General features: G+C 39.0%; 1 protein-coding gene across 3 annotated transcripts in view; it reads right to left on the reverse strand.

Annotated features, from left to right (window-relative positions):
* LOC127423007 (SH3 and cysteine-rich domain-containing protein 2-like) overlaps positions 1–19,210 on the reverse strand; it is a 91,879-nt gene that overhangs the window by 35,432 nt on the left and 37,237 nt on the right. For all 3 annotated transcript variants that reach the window (XM_051666975.1, XM_051666974.1, XM_051666977.1), the window contains 2 exons: positions 3,792–3,876; positions 1,001–1,113 (listed from right to left, as the gene is read on the reverse strand). In XM_051666975.1, coding sequence (XP_051522935.1) covers positions 1,001–1,113; positions 3,792–3,876 — 198 coding nt within the window. The remainder of the gene's footprint in view (positions 1–1,000; positions 1,114–3,791; positions 3,877–19,210) is intronic.

A 19,210-nucleotide genomic window follows, 5' to 3' on the forward strand; every position in this document is an offset into this window, starting at 1 on the left:
TGCCCTAATATCAAAGGTCTTACTAGAAAAAAAGAAATTATGATCCAATGTGAATTTTCTTGATAAAAAATATGATTGTGTCTGGTAACATGTGCATGTAAAATGGCTAGAAATAGAATTTTAGCTTAGCGTAAAGCTGACAATTTACACAGGTTTATTTCTATTTCTTCTGCTCCAAACTTACTTCAAACTTACTTCTCTGTCTGCTCGTATGAATGTAACACTTCATAAGAAAGTTTCACAGCTGTTCAAAAACACTTTGGATCACATCATTTATATGTATAAATGTTTTCCATCTGAAAGGACTAAATATTAAATGAAACAAATGACAATAAAATGCAAAGTAATCTCTTCAGTAATCTAAATACTTTTTGAATGTAACTGTATTCTAAATACCAATGATTTAAATTGTAACTGTAGTGGAATACAGTTACTTTGTATTTTAAATACGTAATCCCATTACATGTATTCCGTTACTCCCCAACCCTGTCGATACATCACTTCACAGGAAGTGGAGAGGGAAATGTATTCACCAGACATTGCAAACCATAAGAGTGCTACATGAAAATAAACTAAACATAAGGAGTCTTGAGAGTCTTGCTTTTTGTCCAGCTTATTTACCTAAAGTGTGCTTTCTATGCAGTTGTTGAATGTAAAGCGCTCAAGAAGTGACCATGACTGCCATTATCATATTAAACAATAACAGTCATTTAGCTTACAAGTTGCAAGTCTGGAGATATATGAAATAAAATATATAAAAATATATATTTTTTATAAGAATACACGTGGATGTATTATGTTATATAATGTATATATGGAATTATTGTCTGTGTTTGATGATGTTGCAGGGTGTTTCACATGAACAACATTTTGTCAAGTAAAGTGAACTTCAACAGATATTCCATGCTCAGTGAGTAGAGAGCAGTGAATACTGCGTAGGGACCCTGCGAATTGGACGCAGCTTATAAAACGCTATAAAATGACTAGACAATGTCATTACCTGATGATACGGTGATTCTGAGATGCTTCCAAAGTTGGATCGACTCATGTGTGCAAGAGATGTTCCGTATCGTAACGCTTCATACACCGGGTCCACAGCACTCTTACCCTGATCTACACACACACACACACACACACACACACACACACACACACACACACACACACACACACACACACACACACACATATCACAAAACATTTAATTCCACACAGGAACATTTTACTGCTCTCAGTTTGCTCTTTAATAGCTCAGGACAATTAATATAGTTCCTTTTTAAGTATCAGAATTATACTTAAGAATTGTATGGAGAAATAATAATAGACACAAATGTGTCAATAGTTAAGTCATACAGTGAGAGTAGACATCAATACAATTAATGTTGACAGCATAGCTAGTAACAGTGTATTCTTCTGCTCTTTCTATGTTTAAAACTGACATTACTCACATGTTTTCTATTTCATAATTTTCTTTTAATCCCTAAATTCTCAAAAATGTCAACATTGAAAATTTTGTTTAATGGTATGGCAGACATTGTTTCTGTTTTGCTACCTTAAAAAACATATCTTAAAATGTAATATTAAAAACATTTCTGTGCCAGTTGAAGCACTTAAAACACAGTACAGATTTGACTCTATAGTGGCATTGACAAGTTGTCAGATATAAACGTATACCAATTTCGATAGTATATTGAATTTATCTTAAACAAAATGGTTTAAAAATCAGCTTTTTGCAACTTCAGCAAAATATATTTAATTTACAAAAAAATAGTGCTGTCAGTCGATTAAAATAAATCATCACCATTAATCACATACTTTTTCACAGTTAATCGCGATTAATCGCAGATTTTGAAAGTGCTGACATTTTACTGTGGCTATCCGCTTTTCTACAGCAATCGTGTAGCCGCATTGATGATTCAGGGCATCAACACCAGCGTCAAGTGCTGCTATGAACTGCACATGAAAAGCATTTGCAAACAACTTCTCATTCTAAGTTTTAGTGATAGTTACGACTTGATGTGCTTCTGTGCTAATTAAATTGCGCATTACAGAGGCTGCAAAGTACTTGATTTCTGTCACAAGTCCCATCTGGGCTTTCTTTTTTCTAAAATAGCATTAAGAGGTCCTTTCCTCATCATTTGATCACTGAAACGGTTGATGTGTATGTGTTTGAGCATCAGTGTAATGACTGCGGGTGGACACATCGCAAAGGTTCTGCCCTACTCCAACCAGTCTATATGCTGGTTTTTTCTTTATTAATGGTAAATATGTTGATCACGATTAAGAAAAATCAAAGCTTTAAACTTTTTTAATTAATGGCATGTGTTAACGCATTAACTTTGACAACTCTAAAAAAAATACAATGAACAATTTAATGAGCTCTATTCCTTAATAGTAATGCTTTCAAATACACATTTCTTGGTTGAAAATAAAAGGATTCATCCATAATTGACTTGTGAATGTAAAATCCCCAGTGTAGGGACAAGGAAACAAACAGTTTGTTTTATCCATAAAATGGCATAAAAATCTAATTTGTCATTTATGGCCCTGTAGAGCCGAGGAGGGCGGGGCCGGGCTGGAATGAGACACACCCGGTCCCCAATTAGCCTGATGGGGCGCGCGAGGGATAAAGGCGGCCGGGGACGACAGTTCGAGAGAGAGAGAATTGCAGGCAGCTGTACTGTGTGTTTTTGGTTGTGTTTGTTTAAATTGTTTATTAAATTATTATTTATATTATTAAGCCGGTTCTCGCCTCCTCCTTTCCACTGAACCCCCTTACACTGGTGCCGAAACCCGGGAAGGAGGAGGGATTCCCGTCGCAGAGTCCTCGACACTGCCGTCCACCCAGGGGAGCGCCGCTGCCGTCTGACGGGGGACGGAGTAGCCCGACCACCCGGACACGGGGAACGGCCGCCGTCCGCGAGGCGAGTGGGGACGGGACTCCCCGACCGCCTGGAGCGAGGGAGCCGCTGCCGGGGGCGGAGGAGTGCCCCGCCGTCCCCCGGGAACGCGGAGGGGTCGAGAGAAGACCTCCGCCCACGGGGGGAGGAGGGAAGCGACTCCCCGACCGCCTGGGGTGGTAGGGCCGCTGCCAGGGGCGGAGGAGTGTCCCCACGGGACGCCGGGAACGAGGAGGGGCGTTCTGTCCGCTGGGGGTCGGTGGTCTGACTCCGGTCCGCCCGGGGAGGAGCGGCTGCAGTCCGCCTGAGAGGGTGGAGTAGTGATCGAGGACCACGCGACAGCGCATCAGAGAACTGGTGAGTTTCTCTCTCTCCTCCCTCTCTCTCTGTCGCTCCGTGTTGGCCTTTCCCTCGCCATTTTGTTTTGTTGTTTTTTCCCGGAGAGGAAGGGTGGGGGATGTACGTCATGCCAGGGGCTCCCCGGCCTGAGGCAACGCTGGGAGGAGTGTAGAGCTGAGGAGGGCGGGGCCGGGCTGGAATGAGACACACCCGGTCCCCAATCAGCCTGATGGGGCGCGCGAGGGATAAAGGCGGCCGGGGAAGACAGTTCAAGAGAGAGAGAATTGCAGGCAGCTTTACTGTGTGTTTTTGGTTGTGTGTTTGTTTAAGTTGTTTATTAAATTATTATTTAAGTTGTCAAGCCGGTTCTCGCCTCTTCCTTTCCACCGAACCCCCTTACAGGCCCCTTATCTTTTCCCAGTACATTTGTACAGCTAAAGCTATTTACTGTTTATACAAAGAAAAACTGAAATATTTGCTTTGAACCCCTTTACTGCGACTGTATAGTGGCCATAGTTACAGAATCAATCAGAAATATAAGAGAATCCTCACCTTGAGTGGGCGAAGCATCTTTAGCCATACCAAAGTGATTGTAAGTGAGAAGAGGAGAACTGAAGTTCCTTTTGAAAACACCTGACTGATAAACAGGAGAGATTTAAGAAACAGACATACAGAGTGTTAGCAAAGTAAAAATGGACACACTTGCTGCTTTCCCTAAAAAAAAAGTATCAGAGCAATTGCCTTTTTCATTATTTGTTTTTGGACATGTATTTGGTAATTTCACGTTTTCAAGTACAAAGGTTCGACTGAGAGACTGTTTGTGTATGTGTTACTATATCATAACTATGTGATTCTCTGAGTACTAGAAGTTTTTCCTAGGCTGAAACTTGATGGCTTTATAAAAAATGAATGAATCTTTATAAAGTTTGCATCATTATGTAATAAATTGGCTTTATCATTTTAAATTATGCATTCTTGCTCATGAGACATGCAAGAACTAATGACACTTGACATCACTGACATCACAAAAAACAGAAATATTTAAGACCAGAACCGTCAGGCACAGGAACTGTTTTTTCCCTCAGGCTATCCATCTCATGAACATTAAAACTGCCCCACTGAGCAATAATTATGTGCAATACAAAGCTTAGTCTATTTATATTTATCCAACATATCCAACCTCTTCTGCATTACATTCCCTTGCACTGTATATAACAGATTTGTATTTGTATCTGTACAATACTAAAGCATTGTGAGGCTGAGTATGAATATGCACATGCACAAATGAGATATGCGAGTTATGGCATGCAGGAACATTTTTAATGATTAACAACAGCAATTTGGGTCTGTTCCCCCTACAAAGCTATATGACTACAGAAGTCTTGGAATATAGCCAACTGTATGGACTACTTTAATGATACCTTTATGTTGCCTTTTTAAAAGCTTGACAGCCCCAATCCCCATTCACATTCATTGTATGGAAAAGAGCAGTATGAATGTTCCTTCTTAACATTTCCCTTTGTGTTCCACAGAACAAAGAAAGTCATAATTTTTTTTAATTATTATTATTATTATTATTTATGAAATTAGCTAATGTTGCTCCTTATTGCATAACAAAAATACAAAAAAAAAAACATGTCCATAACATCAAGACTTTCGTTTAAAGGTGCAGTCAGTAATTCATTCCTCATTAAAAAAGTTAAACTCCTAAAGACATTAATTGTAGTTTTGCAATATATGTAGAAAATCATGAGCACTCACATTAAAATGAAGACTCCAGTCATATCAGTAACCTTATAAAAGCTGTTTTATTCTACATGGAGAGGGTCCGCACATGGGGGCTGCCATGTTAGAATCACATGACCAGCTGAACACTACTCACTTCATCTCAGTAACCGTCCTGTTATTTGACACTTTCACTCATTGATTAAAGTAATCATGACTGACTGAATACTAAATTTTTACAATGACATCAGTAACTGAAAACTATTGATTTTAAATGATGCTGCATCCAAGCCACTAGGTGTCAGTGTAAGTCCAAGATGACACAAAGACAAAAGTTACTGAGTGCACCTTTAAAAATGTATTTTATTGTATAATGGAAAGTGTTTATTTCAGGTCCTGTAACTGGTCAATATTTCTGTCCAGCTACCCAAGTACAATGTAGTTTTTGTTCATGTGAGTATACTCTAAAGTGAGTTTATTACATCACTAGTCAAATCAGATGCTCATTTTCTCTGAGTCTAATCGTTGTCTGAAAGAAGTACATTATAAATGTACCACATTTGATCATCTCTGTTGTAAAAGTAGTGGACACTGGACAGTCAATAAATAAAAGCTTTTATTCCACACCCTCTTCTGTGAGTGTGTGTGTGAGAGAGAGTGAGTTATTGTAATAATTTCACTGTCCATTACTTAAGCAAAGCTCAGCGCCCACATTTTACATAAGCACATTAAGAACAAACCCACTGCAAACCCGACTCCTCAAAGATGGAGAGTTGAAGTAAAACTGAAATGAAAAGCAAATCTCTGTAACCCCCCTTATCTCAATAACAGTGTGGCTGAAGCTACATCTAAAACTGTCAACATAGTCTCATACAATAAACATTACTAGAACTACATTTTTCCAAACTGACTTTTACGTCCTGCGTTCTGTGTTTCACTGCAGTTTCCTGGTGAAATGAACACTAGAGGCACTACAACAACAGTGCGTTTGATTCAGTTTCACACAAATCACGACTACAATGGCTGATTATGACTTTAGAAACACTTATTTATCACACTAATACTCACACTGCTATGCCATGATATCGAAACACTTTTACTCTAACGTATCATTTGAAAAATGATCAATTTTAACGCTTGTATTACAGACCCACCTATATTTACACACTTATTCTAATTTAAATAAGTTCCGCTGTAACTCACCTGATAGAGAGTTTGGACTCTGAAGTTGAAAGATCAAGGTTTGAGCCCAGCCAAGCATGCAAACTGACACGTGAGACGAAAGTGTCATAGAAGCGACACAAAATGACATGGCTGCTTCTGAAAATGTGCTTTAAATGTCGCATTTGCTTTTAGAACACTATCGGTTAGGTTTAGGTGTTGGTTTAAGGAAAGGATATCTGTTTTGTTTACCTCTTATTTGCTTTTAAAACATTATTGGTTAGGTTTAGGTTAAAGTTTTAGGTTAGGGAGGTACGTTTTACTCATTAAAACCTCCATATAATATTCAACATAAAAACCTTGTCTGATTATGACACCATTTCACTCACTTTTGGTGCCCCCTGCTGGATATTTGACTGGGAAACTGCAGCAAAATGTGTAATGAAGCAGGTAATAGATATAAATTAATAATAAAATATGATTTAGGAAGTGCAAAAAAAAATAAAATAAATTGTGACACTATTACAGATCTTAGGTCACTTACGACCCTATACACTTAGTAATTAAGCAATAAGAAAAAAAAATATTTTTTGCAATTTTTGATTTTTTTTTAATCATTGCACTTCTCATAAGAAAAAGGTTGATGAATACTAAAGAGATGGGGGCATAACTCCAAAAAATGGATGAGGAAAGGGTCTAAATCTAAAAGATCTGAGGTATGCATTTAAGCCGGAATAATGTCGAAAACATAGTGATGAATGGCAGCATTTCACTAAACATTTCACTGGAAAAACATAGACAAAAAATGCTGTGCTAGTTCATCTGTGCAAGGACAGTTTTTTTAATCACTTGATTTACATGAATTGTCAAAATGAACGGATTCACTAAACTCAGCTTCCCGCTTCCCAACACTACATTTTAGAGAGGATATTGTAGTGGAGTGCATTTGTTTATAACCTCTGTTTGTTTGGCTGTATGGTGTGTGTGCAATACAATATAACATAAAAATAGCAATGTGGCATTTTTCACATTACACCACTACTTGTTGAAAAAGTAGCTCATTACTGCAAAAGCTACACTCTTTTGAACACAGTTTAGCTAACTGTCATCCTACTGAAAATGTTAAAGTTAGTAGCGTCACTACTTTTTATAAGTGACTCCCCAACACTGCTCTATAATCTGAATTTATAATCTAGAATTCTAATACATCTCAGTTTGGCCATATGGGACTGATGACAAAAGGCACCGGACCAAAACTGGAGGTCACATTGTAACTGAACACTGAAAACAACAGAGGTCTTATGACTGCTGATATTCATGAAAAACAAAAAACACATGACGCTGCATAAGCTGCAGTGCCATATGCTGTAATACAGAGAGAGAGAGAGAGAGAGAGAGATAGAGAGAGAGAGAGAGAAGGGAGAAGGCAAGACGACTTTGCCTCTTGAGAAATTTACTGTATATGCTCAGAGCTGTTCAATGTAGCTGTATAACTGACAAGAAATAAATAAAGCTAAGCCATCAGAGGCTTTTTGATCAGAGTGATTTTTATTTTTTAAGGGAAATTGTTAGTCACACAAAGAATTGCCTCAAACTGCTTATTGCTTTAATACAACGGCGCCAAAAGAATGATGATAAAAGACACCAATGCCCTGCTAAAAAGATCAGTGTTGTGTTTTGGATGCTGTTCCTATGCTGGCATTGTGGTATATTGTCTAGGTTTCTTAACTTCTTTGCCTAATCCTCATGTACTGTTTGGACATTTTATGATGTTCATGTTGGTGCAGCTATCATTATGAGGACTCTCCATGGACATAATGATTTTTATACTGTACAAACTATAGATTCTATCCCCTGACCCTAACCCTACCCCTAAACCTAACCCTCACAAAAAACTTTCTGCATTTTTACATTTTCAATAAAACATTGTTTAGTATGTTTTTTAAGCGATTTCAATTATGGGGACACTAGAAATGTCCTCATAAACCACTTTTATAGCATAATACCCTTGTAATTACCAGTCTGTAACCTAAAAAAGAGGGATAAAGGCGGCCGGAGGCAGCAGTTCGGCAGAGAGAGAGAGCTACAGGCAGCTGCCCTGTATGTGTTTGTGTTGTATGTCTTTTGCTTTAAGATGATCATTAAATTATTATTTATATTGTCAAGCCGGTTCTTGCCTCCTCCTTTCCCTTCTACCCTGTTACATTGGTCGGCTTGATTAGCCTGATTAGGGGCCGGGCGTGCATCATCACAGCCCGGCCCCGCCATCCTCCTTGCCACAGATGGTAAGCGAACAATCAGTTCTCGTAGTCAATGTGTTGAATGCAGGAGAAATGGGCAGGAGAAAAGACCTGAGCAACTTTGACAAGGGCCAAATTGTTATGGCCAGACAACTGGGTCAGAGCATCTCTGAAATCGCAAGGCTTGTGGGGTGCTCCCGGTCAGTGGTGAGTACCTACTGACAGTGGTCCGAGGGACAAACCACAAATCAGCAACAGGGTGTTAGGCGCCCAAGGCTCATCGATGCGCGAGGGCAACGAAGGCTATCCTGTCTGATCCGAACTGACAGAAGGTCTACTGGTCACAGAAAATGTTAATGATTGTTATGGGAGGAATGTGTCACAACACACAGTGCATCGCACCCTGCTGCGTATGGGCTGCGTAGCTGCAGACCGGTCAGAGTGACCATGATGACCCCTGTCTTCCGTCGAAAGCAGCTACAATGGGTGTGAGCATCAGAACTGGACCTCGGAACAGTGGAAGAATGTCACCTGGTCCGATGAGTCCCGTTTTCTTTTACATCACATGGATGGCCGTGTACATGTGCGCCTGCGCCGTTTACCTGGGGAAGTGATGGCACCAGGATGCACTGTGGGAAGACGACAAGCCGGTGGAGGGAGTGTGATGCTCTGGGCAATGTTCTGCTAGGAAATTCTGGGTCCTGCCATTCACGTGGACTTTGACACGTGCCACCTACCTAAACATCGTTGCAGGCCAGGTACACCCCTTCATGGCAATGGTATTCCCTGATGGCAGTGGCCTGTTTCAGCAGGATAATGCACCCTGCCACACTGCACACATTGTTCCAGAATGGTTTGAGGAACATGACTAAGAGTTCAAGGTGTTGACTTGGCCTCCAAATTCCCCAGATCTTAATCCGATTGAGCATCTATGGGATGTGCTAGACCAACAAGTCCTATCCATGGTGGCCCACCTCACAATCAGGCTATCTGTTTAACAAGTCTCTTTATTGGCCTTGAGTGTCCATCAAAACCACGTATGTCCCGCCCTTATGTTTTGAATAGCGTTAACTATAGCGTCTGCTCATCTATAAAATCACCACCAAGGTAAAGTATCTTCTCTTGTTCTTTGAAAACAGTGTTAAAATATGTACAACTATGAAAGGAGTCCAAAAGCATAAATTTGTGTAAATAACACTATTGTTTTTTAGTTTGAAGTGTAGTGAAGAGATTGCCTACATCGCGCTGGCTCTGTGATTTCCCTGACGACCAAAGCCATTCATGCACGCACAATGACAGGTGGCTTTAAAAAGTAGACTATACCAGCCATATACAGTTGCCAGATTTCCATCTTCGCAAAAACGGGAGTGAAAGCTAATTCTGCCAGGCAATTTATGCATTGGACCCAAAAACACGTCTCAAAACCAAACTGTCCACTCAACAACCAGACTAAAAACCCAAGTCATAAAACTGATTTCGTTCTAAAATAGTAAATGAAAGCTCAGATTATATCCAAAAATTAATTCACTAGCAATCGATAACCTACCACCTACCTACTTTTTGGAGATACGTGCCTTTCATCAGACAATATGTAACATTTAAACTTTTATTATAAAGTGTATTTTATTCCGATGTTTTATCAAAGGATGACCCCATACGTATCCACAGAGGTCTGGGCTAAGCCCTGAATATCCAATGACCCTATAACCACCCCACCCCAGCCTAATCATAAACCTAACCTTAACCATGAACATCCCTAAAATCAGAGGGAAATGCTTGGTTGCTAAAAAGGTTGTTGAAGCCCCAACCCCAGCCCTAATCCTTATCCTGTGATTTATATTATTCCAGGTCCAACAAGAATGTTGATCCAGAAAATATCTCCTACTCACCAAAATCGCGGTAGGTGTGAAGGTCAGGGGAAGGGAAGCTCCTAGTAAACACAAGATGAAGTTGATCACCAGCCTTGCATATAGGGACTGCAGGGGCTGAAGAAGAGGACATTTTGGATTTTTGGAAATTACAAATCAGTAAGTAGTATGAATGGACTGGTACATCAAGACAAGATTCTAATGTGCTAATCCTTTCATAACTTGATTGCTCCCATTATATTCAACAAAGCTGACTACAAGTGCAAACAAAGTGCCTTTTAAAGCAAGTCAGTTCACTCAGCGGCCATCTTTTGAATGCTCTTGGGCAGGCTGGGCAGCTATTTTCTATGGATAAAAGCAGCATTAAAGCACAGCTCCTATTTTCTTTAATGGGGAAAGACCGAAATCTCCAAAACAGTCAAAATTACGATCAAAGAACTCTCCTATGGTATTCTGTCATTTTTGACTGAATTTTCCCCACCTTATTGACTAAAACTGGTTTCCTTTATCTGAACAGTACAAGACTTGGCCATCTGAACATACAAAAAATAATTGGGCTTGATTCGATAAATCTAAGTGGCCGTAACAAAGCAACACCTTTGGTATTAGCGGTCAAAATTGACCGACCATTGAAAATGAATGGGAAAGACCAAAAAAACAGAGCAATGTTATTTGATCTGTCAAATACAATCAATAAATTAGCCACAATGCCAAAAAAAAAAACAAAAACAAAAAAAAAAACAAACAGACAGAAATTACAGGGTGAGACTCTAAAACATCCTCAGTGCAAAACGTACACACCCACTCAGACAAAAAAAATTAACTGGTGCGACTATAACACAGAGCTTTTTTTTTTTTTACATTTGTCAAAAAAACAAAAAAACAACAAAAAAATCACAATGCTAAACACACACTCAGAAATTAAGGGGTGAGACGATAACACACTCACAATGCAGAACACACAAACACACACAAATTCACACAGAACCAGGACATCAATAAGGGGAGCTCTACAGCCATAGTTTGGTCATTGTTGCCATTACAAGTCATCTGTTGTTTTCCAGCTGATGACAACAATCTGACACACACACACACACAGTGTAGGAAGTGTAGGTTCTGAATAAAAAATAAAAAGAAATCTTAAATGTGCTTATTTATGCAAATTAATGGTAAAATGTAGAAATGTACATGTAAATAAAATGAAAATAGCACACAATCCCAAAATAAATGCATCATTTATTTTAGGGAAGAAGAAATGGTATCATTATCATCATCAAAAAAATTAAAAGGTTACACATCTGACCCTTTTGTTCAAAAATGAATGCGAATTAAAAAGGGAGCTACAATTTTTCAGTACCATAGGAGGGTTAAAGCAGCAGTAAAATCTGACAACAATGGTACACATAGTGCTTCTTTAGCTCAGATCACGCAAAAAAATTATATTTTCCTGGCGTGTCGAGCTAATGCACATGCGCATTCTCGAGTTGATTTACAGGTGATGTCTGTATCTAAAAGTTGATAGGCTTCTTAACCTGTAAGGCAGGACTTCCTTTTCTACATCCACCATATTGGGTGTTCCAATTTCTCCCAATTAATTTTAATACAAGTTCTCCGTCTCAGGCTAAATAGGATGCTTCTTATTTCTTAAATTGTGCTTCCTCGTTTCCTCGCTCTTCTGTCCTCAACCCTGTGACCTGGAAATTGATCAAAGTCTAGCATCATGAAGGACATATGAATTCTCTAAATGCAGCACGACGGAGGTGAGGATCAAGGACAGAGGAAGCTTCCTGAGGACACTTGATCGAGAAACATCGATCAAGGAGCATCCAGTGTTGAACACTTTTTTTGTGGAAGCACATGACGCATGCATAAATTCTCCTCCCCCTTCACATCTGACACAACAGTTTTATTTCAAGTTTCACTTTTGCAGTTTAAATAGACCATAATCGTCAGATACATCAACAGTGCATCTTAAATTATTAGGATTTATTATGTATATATTAATGAATCAAGTTTCAAGAACATAACAGCAAGTGCACCGAGGTAATAAAAACATTGGCCTGGGAAGTCAGTTCAAAATGTGAAAACCTTCAGCTAGAAGAAATTAGCTGTAGCTTATCAGGTACATAGGTAGCTGTCTGAACCTGCTTGGAATTATTGCCTGCCACACCTCCAGCAATGGGGTCATCAGCAGGGAGGCACCCATCAAAGATGGTTTGCCCCAATAATCACGGCCAGTGCGGCCCATGCATATTAATTCACAATTAATATGACACCTTATGCCTATGGACATCATACATTATGTTGTGTTCCGTGCGATCATTCCTAGGTTGCAATACTATTCCAAGACTACAGGGGACACTGTGTCATGTTAATGTGAATTCTACCTGCAACTACATATAGTGTTGAACTACTGATTGTTGGCTGTGTGCAGTATGATGCTTTTAGTAAAACATGCGGATAGTGTTTGACCAGTAGTCCAGTACTTTCATTTCTTTTATCACGTTAAACATTACACATTACGTCGCAGCCAACTTACAATGCCAATTTACATTTTATAAACATGTCCATGCACGAAAGCCAAAACCAAGGAGGCCTAATACTAGGAAAAAGCTATCTAATAATATTTGCTATTTAAATGTTGCTTGCAATAATTTTAGTTTCGTAAGGATACACGGTTACTTTTCAAAACTTGAACCGACACTGAATGCTCAGGCCAGCCTTATTTACACTTAGAAAATTCCTGATGTTGCTATAACAATGCAAAAAGCACTTACCAATTTGCTTGAAGTGAAAATCAGCCCTCCTTTCCTGTTTATATCTCTGTTTTTTTAATCCATAAGGATCTCTTTCTCAATGGCGATAGCAGCAGTGATAACATCTGACTCATCAGCTATAAATCTTGTGCTCTTCGCTTTCAAATTATGTACATCACTTGAAGCGTGATTGCTTCACTCAAGGCCAGCTAGAAGGCCTCGACTGGGACATATCCTAAAGACCACACCCACTAAGAACAAATAAATCAATCTGATTGGCTGATGAATCTGACAATCTGACTTTAGATGCCTATTCACTTGATTCTATAGAAATTCTGAAGGCATAACAGGGTGGAGCTCAAACTCAAGCGCTGCTTCGTTTAACAAGCTTGGCTTCGGGCATGGGTTTTGTGAAACAGGTGTCACACTTCGCTTGTAAGCATCAAGGAATAAATTCTGATTGGATAAACTTTTTGGTTTTTGCTATTCGTTTGTAGATAAATTAGGAGTGGGAAATGACTGAAAATAAATAGGCAAAAAGGTGAATGAGAATGAAAGGATGAAAAAATATTTATTTATTAGGCATGTTAGGCCAGCAGAGAAGACTTTGCTGGCCCTGAGAATTCACCACTGATCACAGAACATATCCTGGTGGTGGGGCAGTCCTCAGGGAGGCCACCCCTGCAGCTGGACACCAGATCCTTTCCATTACCTCTCATTCGTGCCTCCCCTTCAAGACAATCCTCCTTCACAGGTCATAACATGCAGCCAGGGATCAATATACCCTCCAATGAGTAGACAACCTCTATGTCCAAAGCCTCTTCTCTGTTAGAAAAGACAAGCTACCAGACTATGCCTACCACCCCTCCATTACCTATCCATAAACCAATCCCCCAACAGTTTAATTTGGAGAGTGACGTGAAACTGCGTCAACCACCCTTCCAATGCCTCTCTTGGCATAGTTTCGCTCCACCACTCAATCCCTTTCTAGAAACCCTAAGATAAGGACCAAGTGGTTCAGAGCTATTCCCCCCACTCCTTTCCCTCTGCCACATACTACCTTACCTCATATAACAAATGTTCCCTATTCCAACATTCTCACCCCTCTTTTTGTCCTTCCTTCTTAACCATAGCCAGAAGCTCCCGTTCTCAGCTTCCTCAAACATTTTCTTCAGAGACTTCAACGCTGCTCCAACAATGCCAATGTCTTTCAATAGGTGCTTCATTGATTTCCCCATAAATCCTTGACACCCAACCTCCACCAGGTAAATGGCAGTCCTCCAACCATTTTTCCTGCACTCAGCAGCCAGATCAGCATATTTTAGCTTCTTCCTCTCATTGGCTGCCTCCAGTCCCTCTTCCCATGGGACATTAAGCTCAATCATTATGACTTTTCTAGCTGACGCCAACCATAACACTACGTTCAGTCTCAAGGTGGTAATGGCCACTTCAGAAGGAAATTTCGGCCTCTGGCCAAGGTCGACCACCATTGCCCAATCGCTTCCAGGCACTAGGATTGATCTGGCTTCCCTCCATGCAGTGCCTTGTTTGTCGCCTCCCCTTTTAACAGAATCAATGAACTGCCTTTGAGGAGCATGATGACCTTTGTTTGCGTTTACTCTACACACCTCTAGGAGATCCACCAGCTTGCACAGGACCTGATCATGCCGCCACCTGTATCGGCTATGTGAAATAGCGGTAGACATGGGGGAAAAAATCTATATTTTGTGATAGTCTACATCACAATACTGTATAGATCTTCTCATGACAAGAATCAATATTTTTAATTAAAAATTTTCCATTAATATTTTTGGGCAAAAAGGAGACTGACCACCACTCAGAGCAAGTATTTGAGAAGGTGAAACAAAATCCAAACTTAGAACACGCTAAGAATATATTTACACAAAGCAACAAAGTCCAGTGGGGATGAATGAGTCAAAAGTGAATAAAAGATTGCAATACTGTATGTCTATATTTTGAATCACAATACACTGAATAGAAAGAATAAAAATATAGTCACTAGTGCTGTACAGGGTAATAAGTAGGGATGACCGTCTCTACTAATGTAAAATAGTGTGTAGTTCATGCATTGAACATCCCCAAACTGGTGAATAAATCCTCTTAAATACCTCCCACAAAATGAATAAGCTCCAGCCACTTCCATCGCAACCAGCTCACGGTAGCTACAGCTAAAGTACATACAGCATGCATATTCGAGCAGACTTCTTGGGTGTGTTCCATTCAAAAGTGATCATAACTATGCCCTGAAGTGCTGTGTGAAGGAATCATTTATGCTGTTTGGAACACGGACATACAGTACAAGGTCATTCTAGAAACCATTTTATTCAACTAAATTTCTCCAGTGCATTGCTTCGACCCAGACACTGTGATGATTCTTCATGAGGGAGAGAGAGGATGCTGAATAAAAGATGTTCAGAGATATGTTTTTAAAATTTTAAAAGCAAGGCTTTTGCAGGAGAAATATTTAAAAGAGCAGCACAACTTTACATCTGTGTTTTGTTTTTTTTTGTTTTTTTATAATGTTGCTTATATATTGTAATATATATGTATATGCGTCAATGTAAAACTATTTGCCAATTCATTCTCCTATATGAACCTACCCTTATGCATTATATTGTTGTCCAGTCCATTCTGGGTGAGGTATGCCTGACATTTTCTGGGTTTATCCCCATATTCCCTAACAAATCTCATCACAGTCTTTGTGTATTGTGTAAAACGGCTTCTAAGGTTGGTGTAACTGCAAATATTTCTCTCAACAGACTAGAAGATGGAGATTTGCATAAGCTCTTTAGCGCTAATCCCAGCCACCAAGAAATTCTGTTATGCTAGCTTTTCTGTCTCTTTCTGGCAAAAAATAAGATTCCAGCAGTGTACACTTTTTTTCTGTAGCCTATAATAATAAAGCAAGGTTAGCTATCCATTAATTTCATGAACAAAACAGATCTGAATTCAATACTTAAAATATGATATGCATGTATGAATACAGTTCTTCATTAGCTAACTAAAGACAATAATAATAATAATAATAATAAAATAACAAGACTAAACTAAAATTTTTGTAAATTAACAGCATAATGTTGTTTGTTGACACTTATCTTGATGCTTGGGTCTAGACATGCAGGCACAGTAAAATATTATAAAGCTTTGAAAGATTCCAAGATAATTGTCCTTTCAAGGCTCAAAGGCTCCAGTCTGGCAATATATGCAGACTTTAGCTTGACTTGGGGTAGCTCCCAAAGGACTTTTCAGACAATAACATGACATTCAACCGAGACATAATAAGGCAGCATCCAGATTGACTGCAGATACTGAACCTGTTCATGCCTTAATGACCTCCACAGGGCTTAGACCTCTGACTATTTATATACTGCATGTGTGTGTGTGTGTGTGTGTGTGTGTGTGTGTGTGTGTGTGTTTGTTTTTATATATACACTCAATGAGCACTTTATTAGGAACACTATGATCCTAATAAAGTGCCTGATGTGGTCTTCTGTTGTTGTAGAGTGGTTATCTAAGTTACCATAACCTTTCTGTCAGCTCGAACCAGTCTGGTCATTCTCTGTTGACCTCTCTCATCAACAAGGCGTTTCAATCCACAGAACTGCTGCTCACTTGATGTTTTTTCTCTAGAGACTATTGTGTGTGAAAATCCCAGGAGATCAGCAGTTACAGAAATACTCAAACCAGCCCATCTGGCACCAACAATCATGCTGCAGTCGAAATCACTGAGATCAAAATTGAAAATTCTGATCTGATGGTTGGTGTGAACATTAAATGAATCTCCTGACCCAAATCTGCATGATTTTGTGCACACTGCTGCCACACGATTGGCTGATTAGATAATCATATGAATAAGTAGATGTACAGGTGTTCCTAATAAAGTGCTCAGTGAGTTTATACAGTATATATATCGATCAGCCTAATATTGTGTATCTCCCCCTCGTGCCGCCAAAACAGCACCAACCCGCATCTCAGAATAGCAATCTGAGATAATATTCTTCTCACCACAATTGTACAGAGCGGTTATCTGAGTTACTGTAGACTTTGTCAGTTCGAACCAGTCTGGCCATTCTCTGTTGACCTCTCTCATCAACAAGACATTCAAATAACCACCCTGTACAATTGTGGTGAGAAGAATAGCGTGTCAGAATGCTATTCTGAGATGTGGGTTGGCACTGATTCGGTGGCACGAGGGGGACCTACACAATATTAGGCAGGTGGCTTTAATGTTGTGGCAGATCGGTGTATATATATATATATATATATATATATATATATATATATAGTACTGTGCAAAAGTCTTAGGCACATAAGATGTTTCACAAAAACATTTGTCTTAAGATGGTTATTTATATCTTCAGCTTTAGTGTGTCAATAGGAAATATAAATGTTAGACTCCCAAACATTACTATTGCAATAGAAAAGATTAGAATAGAAGAACAGGGAGACCTGCAACAGATGTCATGGCCCCCACAAAGCCCCCCACTGAACATTGAGTCAGTCTGAGATTACATAAAGAGACAGAAGCAATTGAGACAGCCTAAACAGATAGAAGAACTGTGGTGAATTCTCCAAGAAGCTTGGTACATCCTATCTGCCAACAACCAAGAAAAACTGTATCCAGGTGTACCTAGGAGAATTGAGGCTGTTTTAAATGCAAAGGTTGTCACACTGAATATTGATTTAGCTTTTTTATGTTTACTGGACTTTGTATGATGTTAATTGATAAATGAAAACTATTTATGGCATTATTTTTGAAGACATCCTCACTATGCAACATTTTTCACAAGTGCCTAAAATGTTTGCACAGTACTGCATATATATATATATATATATATATATATATATATATATATATATATATATATATATTAAAATAATCAAATCGCATAATTTTTTTGTAGTTAATCGTGATTAATCGCAATATATTTATAAACATGAGTGAACAAAATATGCTTCATCCAGATGTATTTTTCAGTCATCCACACAAAACCTACCCCACCAACAGAGTTGAACAGCAGAAAATGAACACAACACAATTCAATTCAAATTATGTACAAAATATAGTAGCTGTAAGTGTATTATGACAGGATTTATTTGCTTCTTTTTATGAAGTTTTGACAAACATAATCTTTCCAGGAGCACAGTAGAATTAAATAGCTCTGGTCATGTGACTATTTGCACCACTCATCTCATTTTCAATTGACAACTATCTATTTAACTTTTTTTTTTTTTTTTTAAGTAGCAAGCACCTTGCACTAATTTTTTTTATATTTGTGTTAAAGACATACTATATACAGTTGTGCTCAAAAGTTTGCATACCCTGGCAGAAATTGTGAAATTTTGGCATTGTTTTTGAAAATATGACTGATCATGCAAAAAAACTGTCTTTTATTTAAGGATAGTGATCATATGAAGCCATTTATTATCACATAGTTGTTTGGCTCCTTTTTAAATCATAATGATAACAGAAATCACCCAAATGGCCCTGATCAAAATGTTTAGCCTTGTAACAGACACACAAGGTGACACACACAGGTTTAAATGGCAATTTTTTTCCCACACCTGTGGCTTTTTAAATTGCAATTAGTGTCTGTGTATAAATAGTCAATGAGTTTGTTAGCGCTCATGTGGATGCACTGAGCAGGCTAGATACTGAGCCATTGGGAACAGAAAAGAACTGTCAAAAGACCTGCGTAACAAGGTAATGGAGCTTTATAAAGATGGAAAAGGATATAAAATATATCCAAAGCCTTGAAAATGCCAGTCAGTACTGTTCAATCACTTATTAAGAAGTGGAAAATTCAGGGATCTCTTGATACCAAGCCAAGTTCAGGTAGACCAAGAAAGATTTCAGCTACAACTGCCAGAAGAATTGTTCGGGATACAAAGAAAAACCCACAGGTAACCTCAGGAGAAATACAGGCTGCTCTGGAAAAAGACGGTGTGGTTGTTTCAAGGAGCACAATATGACGATACTTGAACAAAAATGAGCTGCATGGTCGAGTTGCCAGAAAGAAGCCTTTACTGTGCCAATGCCACAAAAAAACCCAGTTACAATATGCCCGACAACACCTTGACACGCCTCACAGCTTCTGGCACACTGTAATTTGGAGTGACGAAACCAAAATAGAGATTTATAAGCGCTATGTTTGGAGAGGGGTCAACAAGGCCTATAGTGAAAAGAATACCATCCCCAC

Source organism: Myxocyprinus asiaticus, chromosome 32 (genome assembly GCF_019703515.2).
Source record: "Myxocyprinus asiaticus isolate MX2 ecotype Aquarium Trade chromosome 32, UBuf_Myxa_2, whole genome shotgun sequence".
NCBI lineage: Eukaryota > Metazoa > Chordata > Actinopteri > Cypriniformes > Catostomidae > Myxocyprinus > Myxocyprinus asiaticus.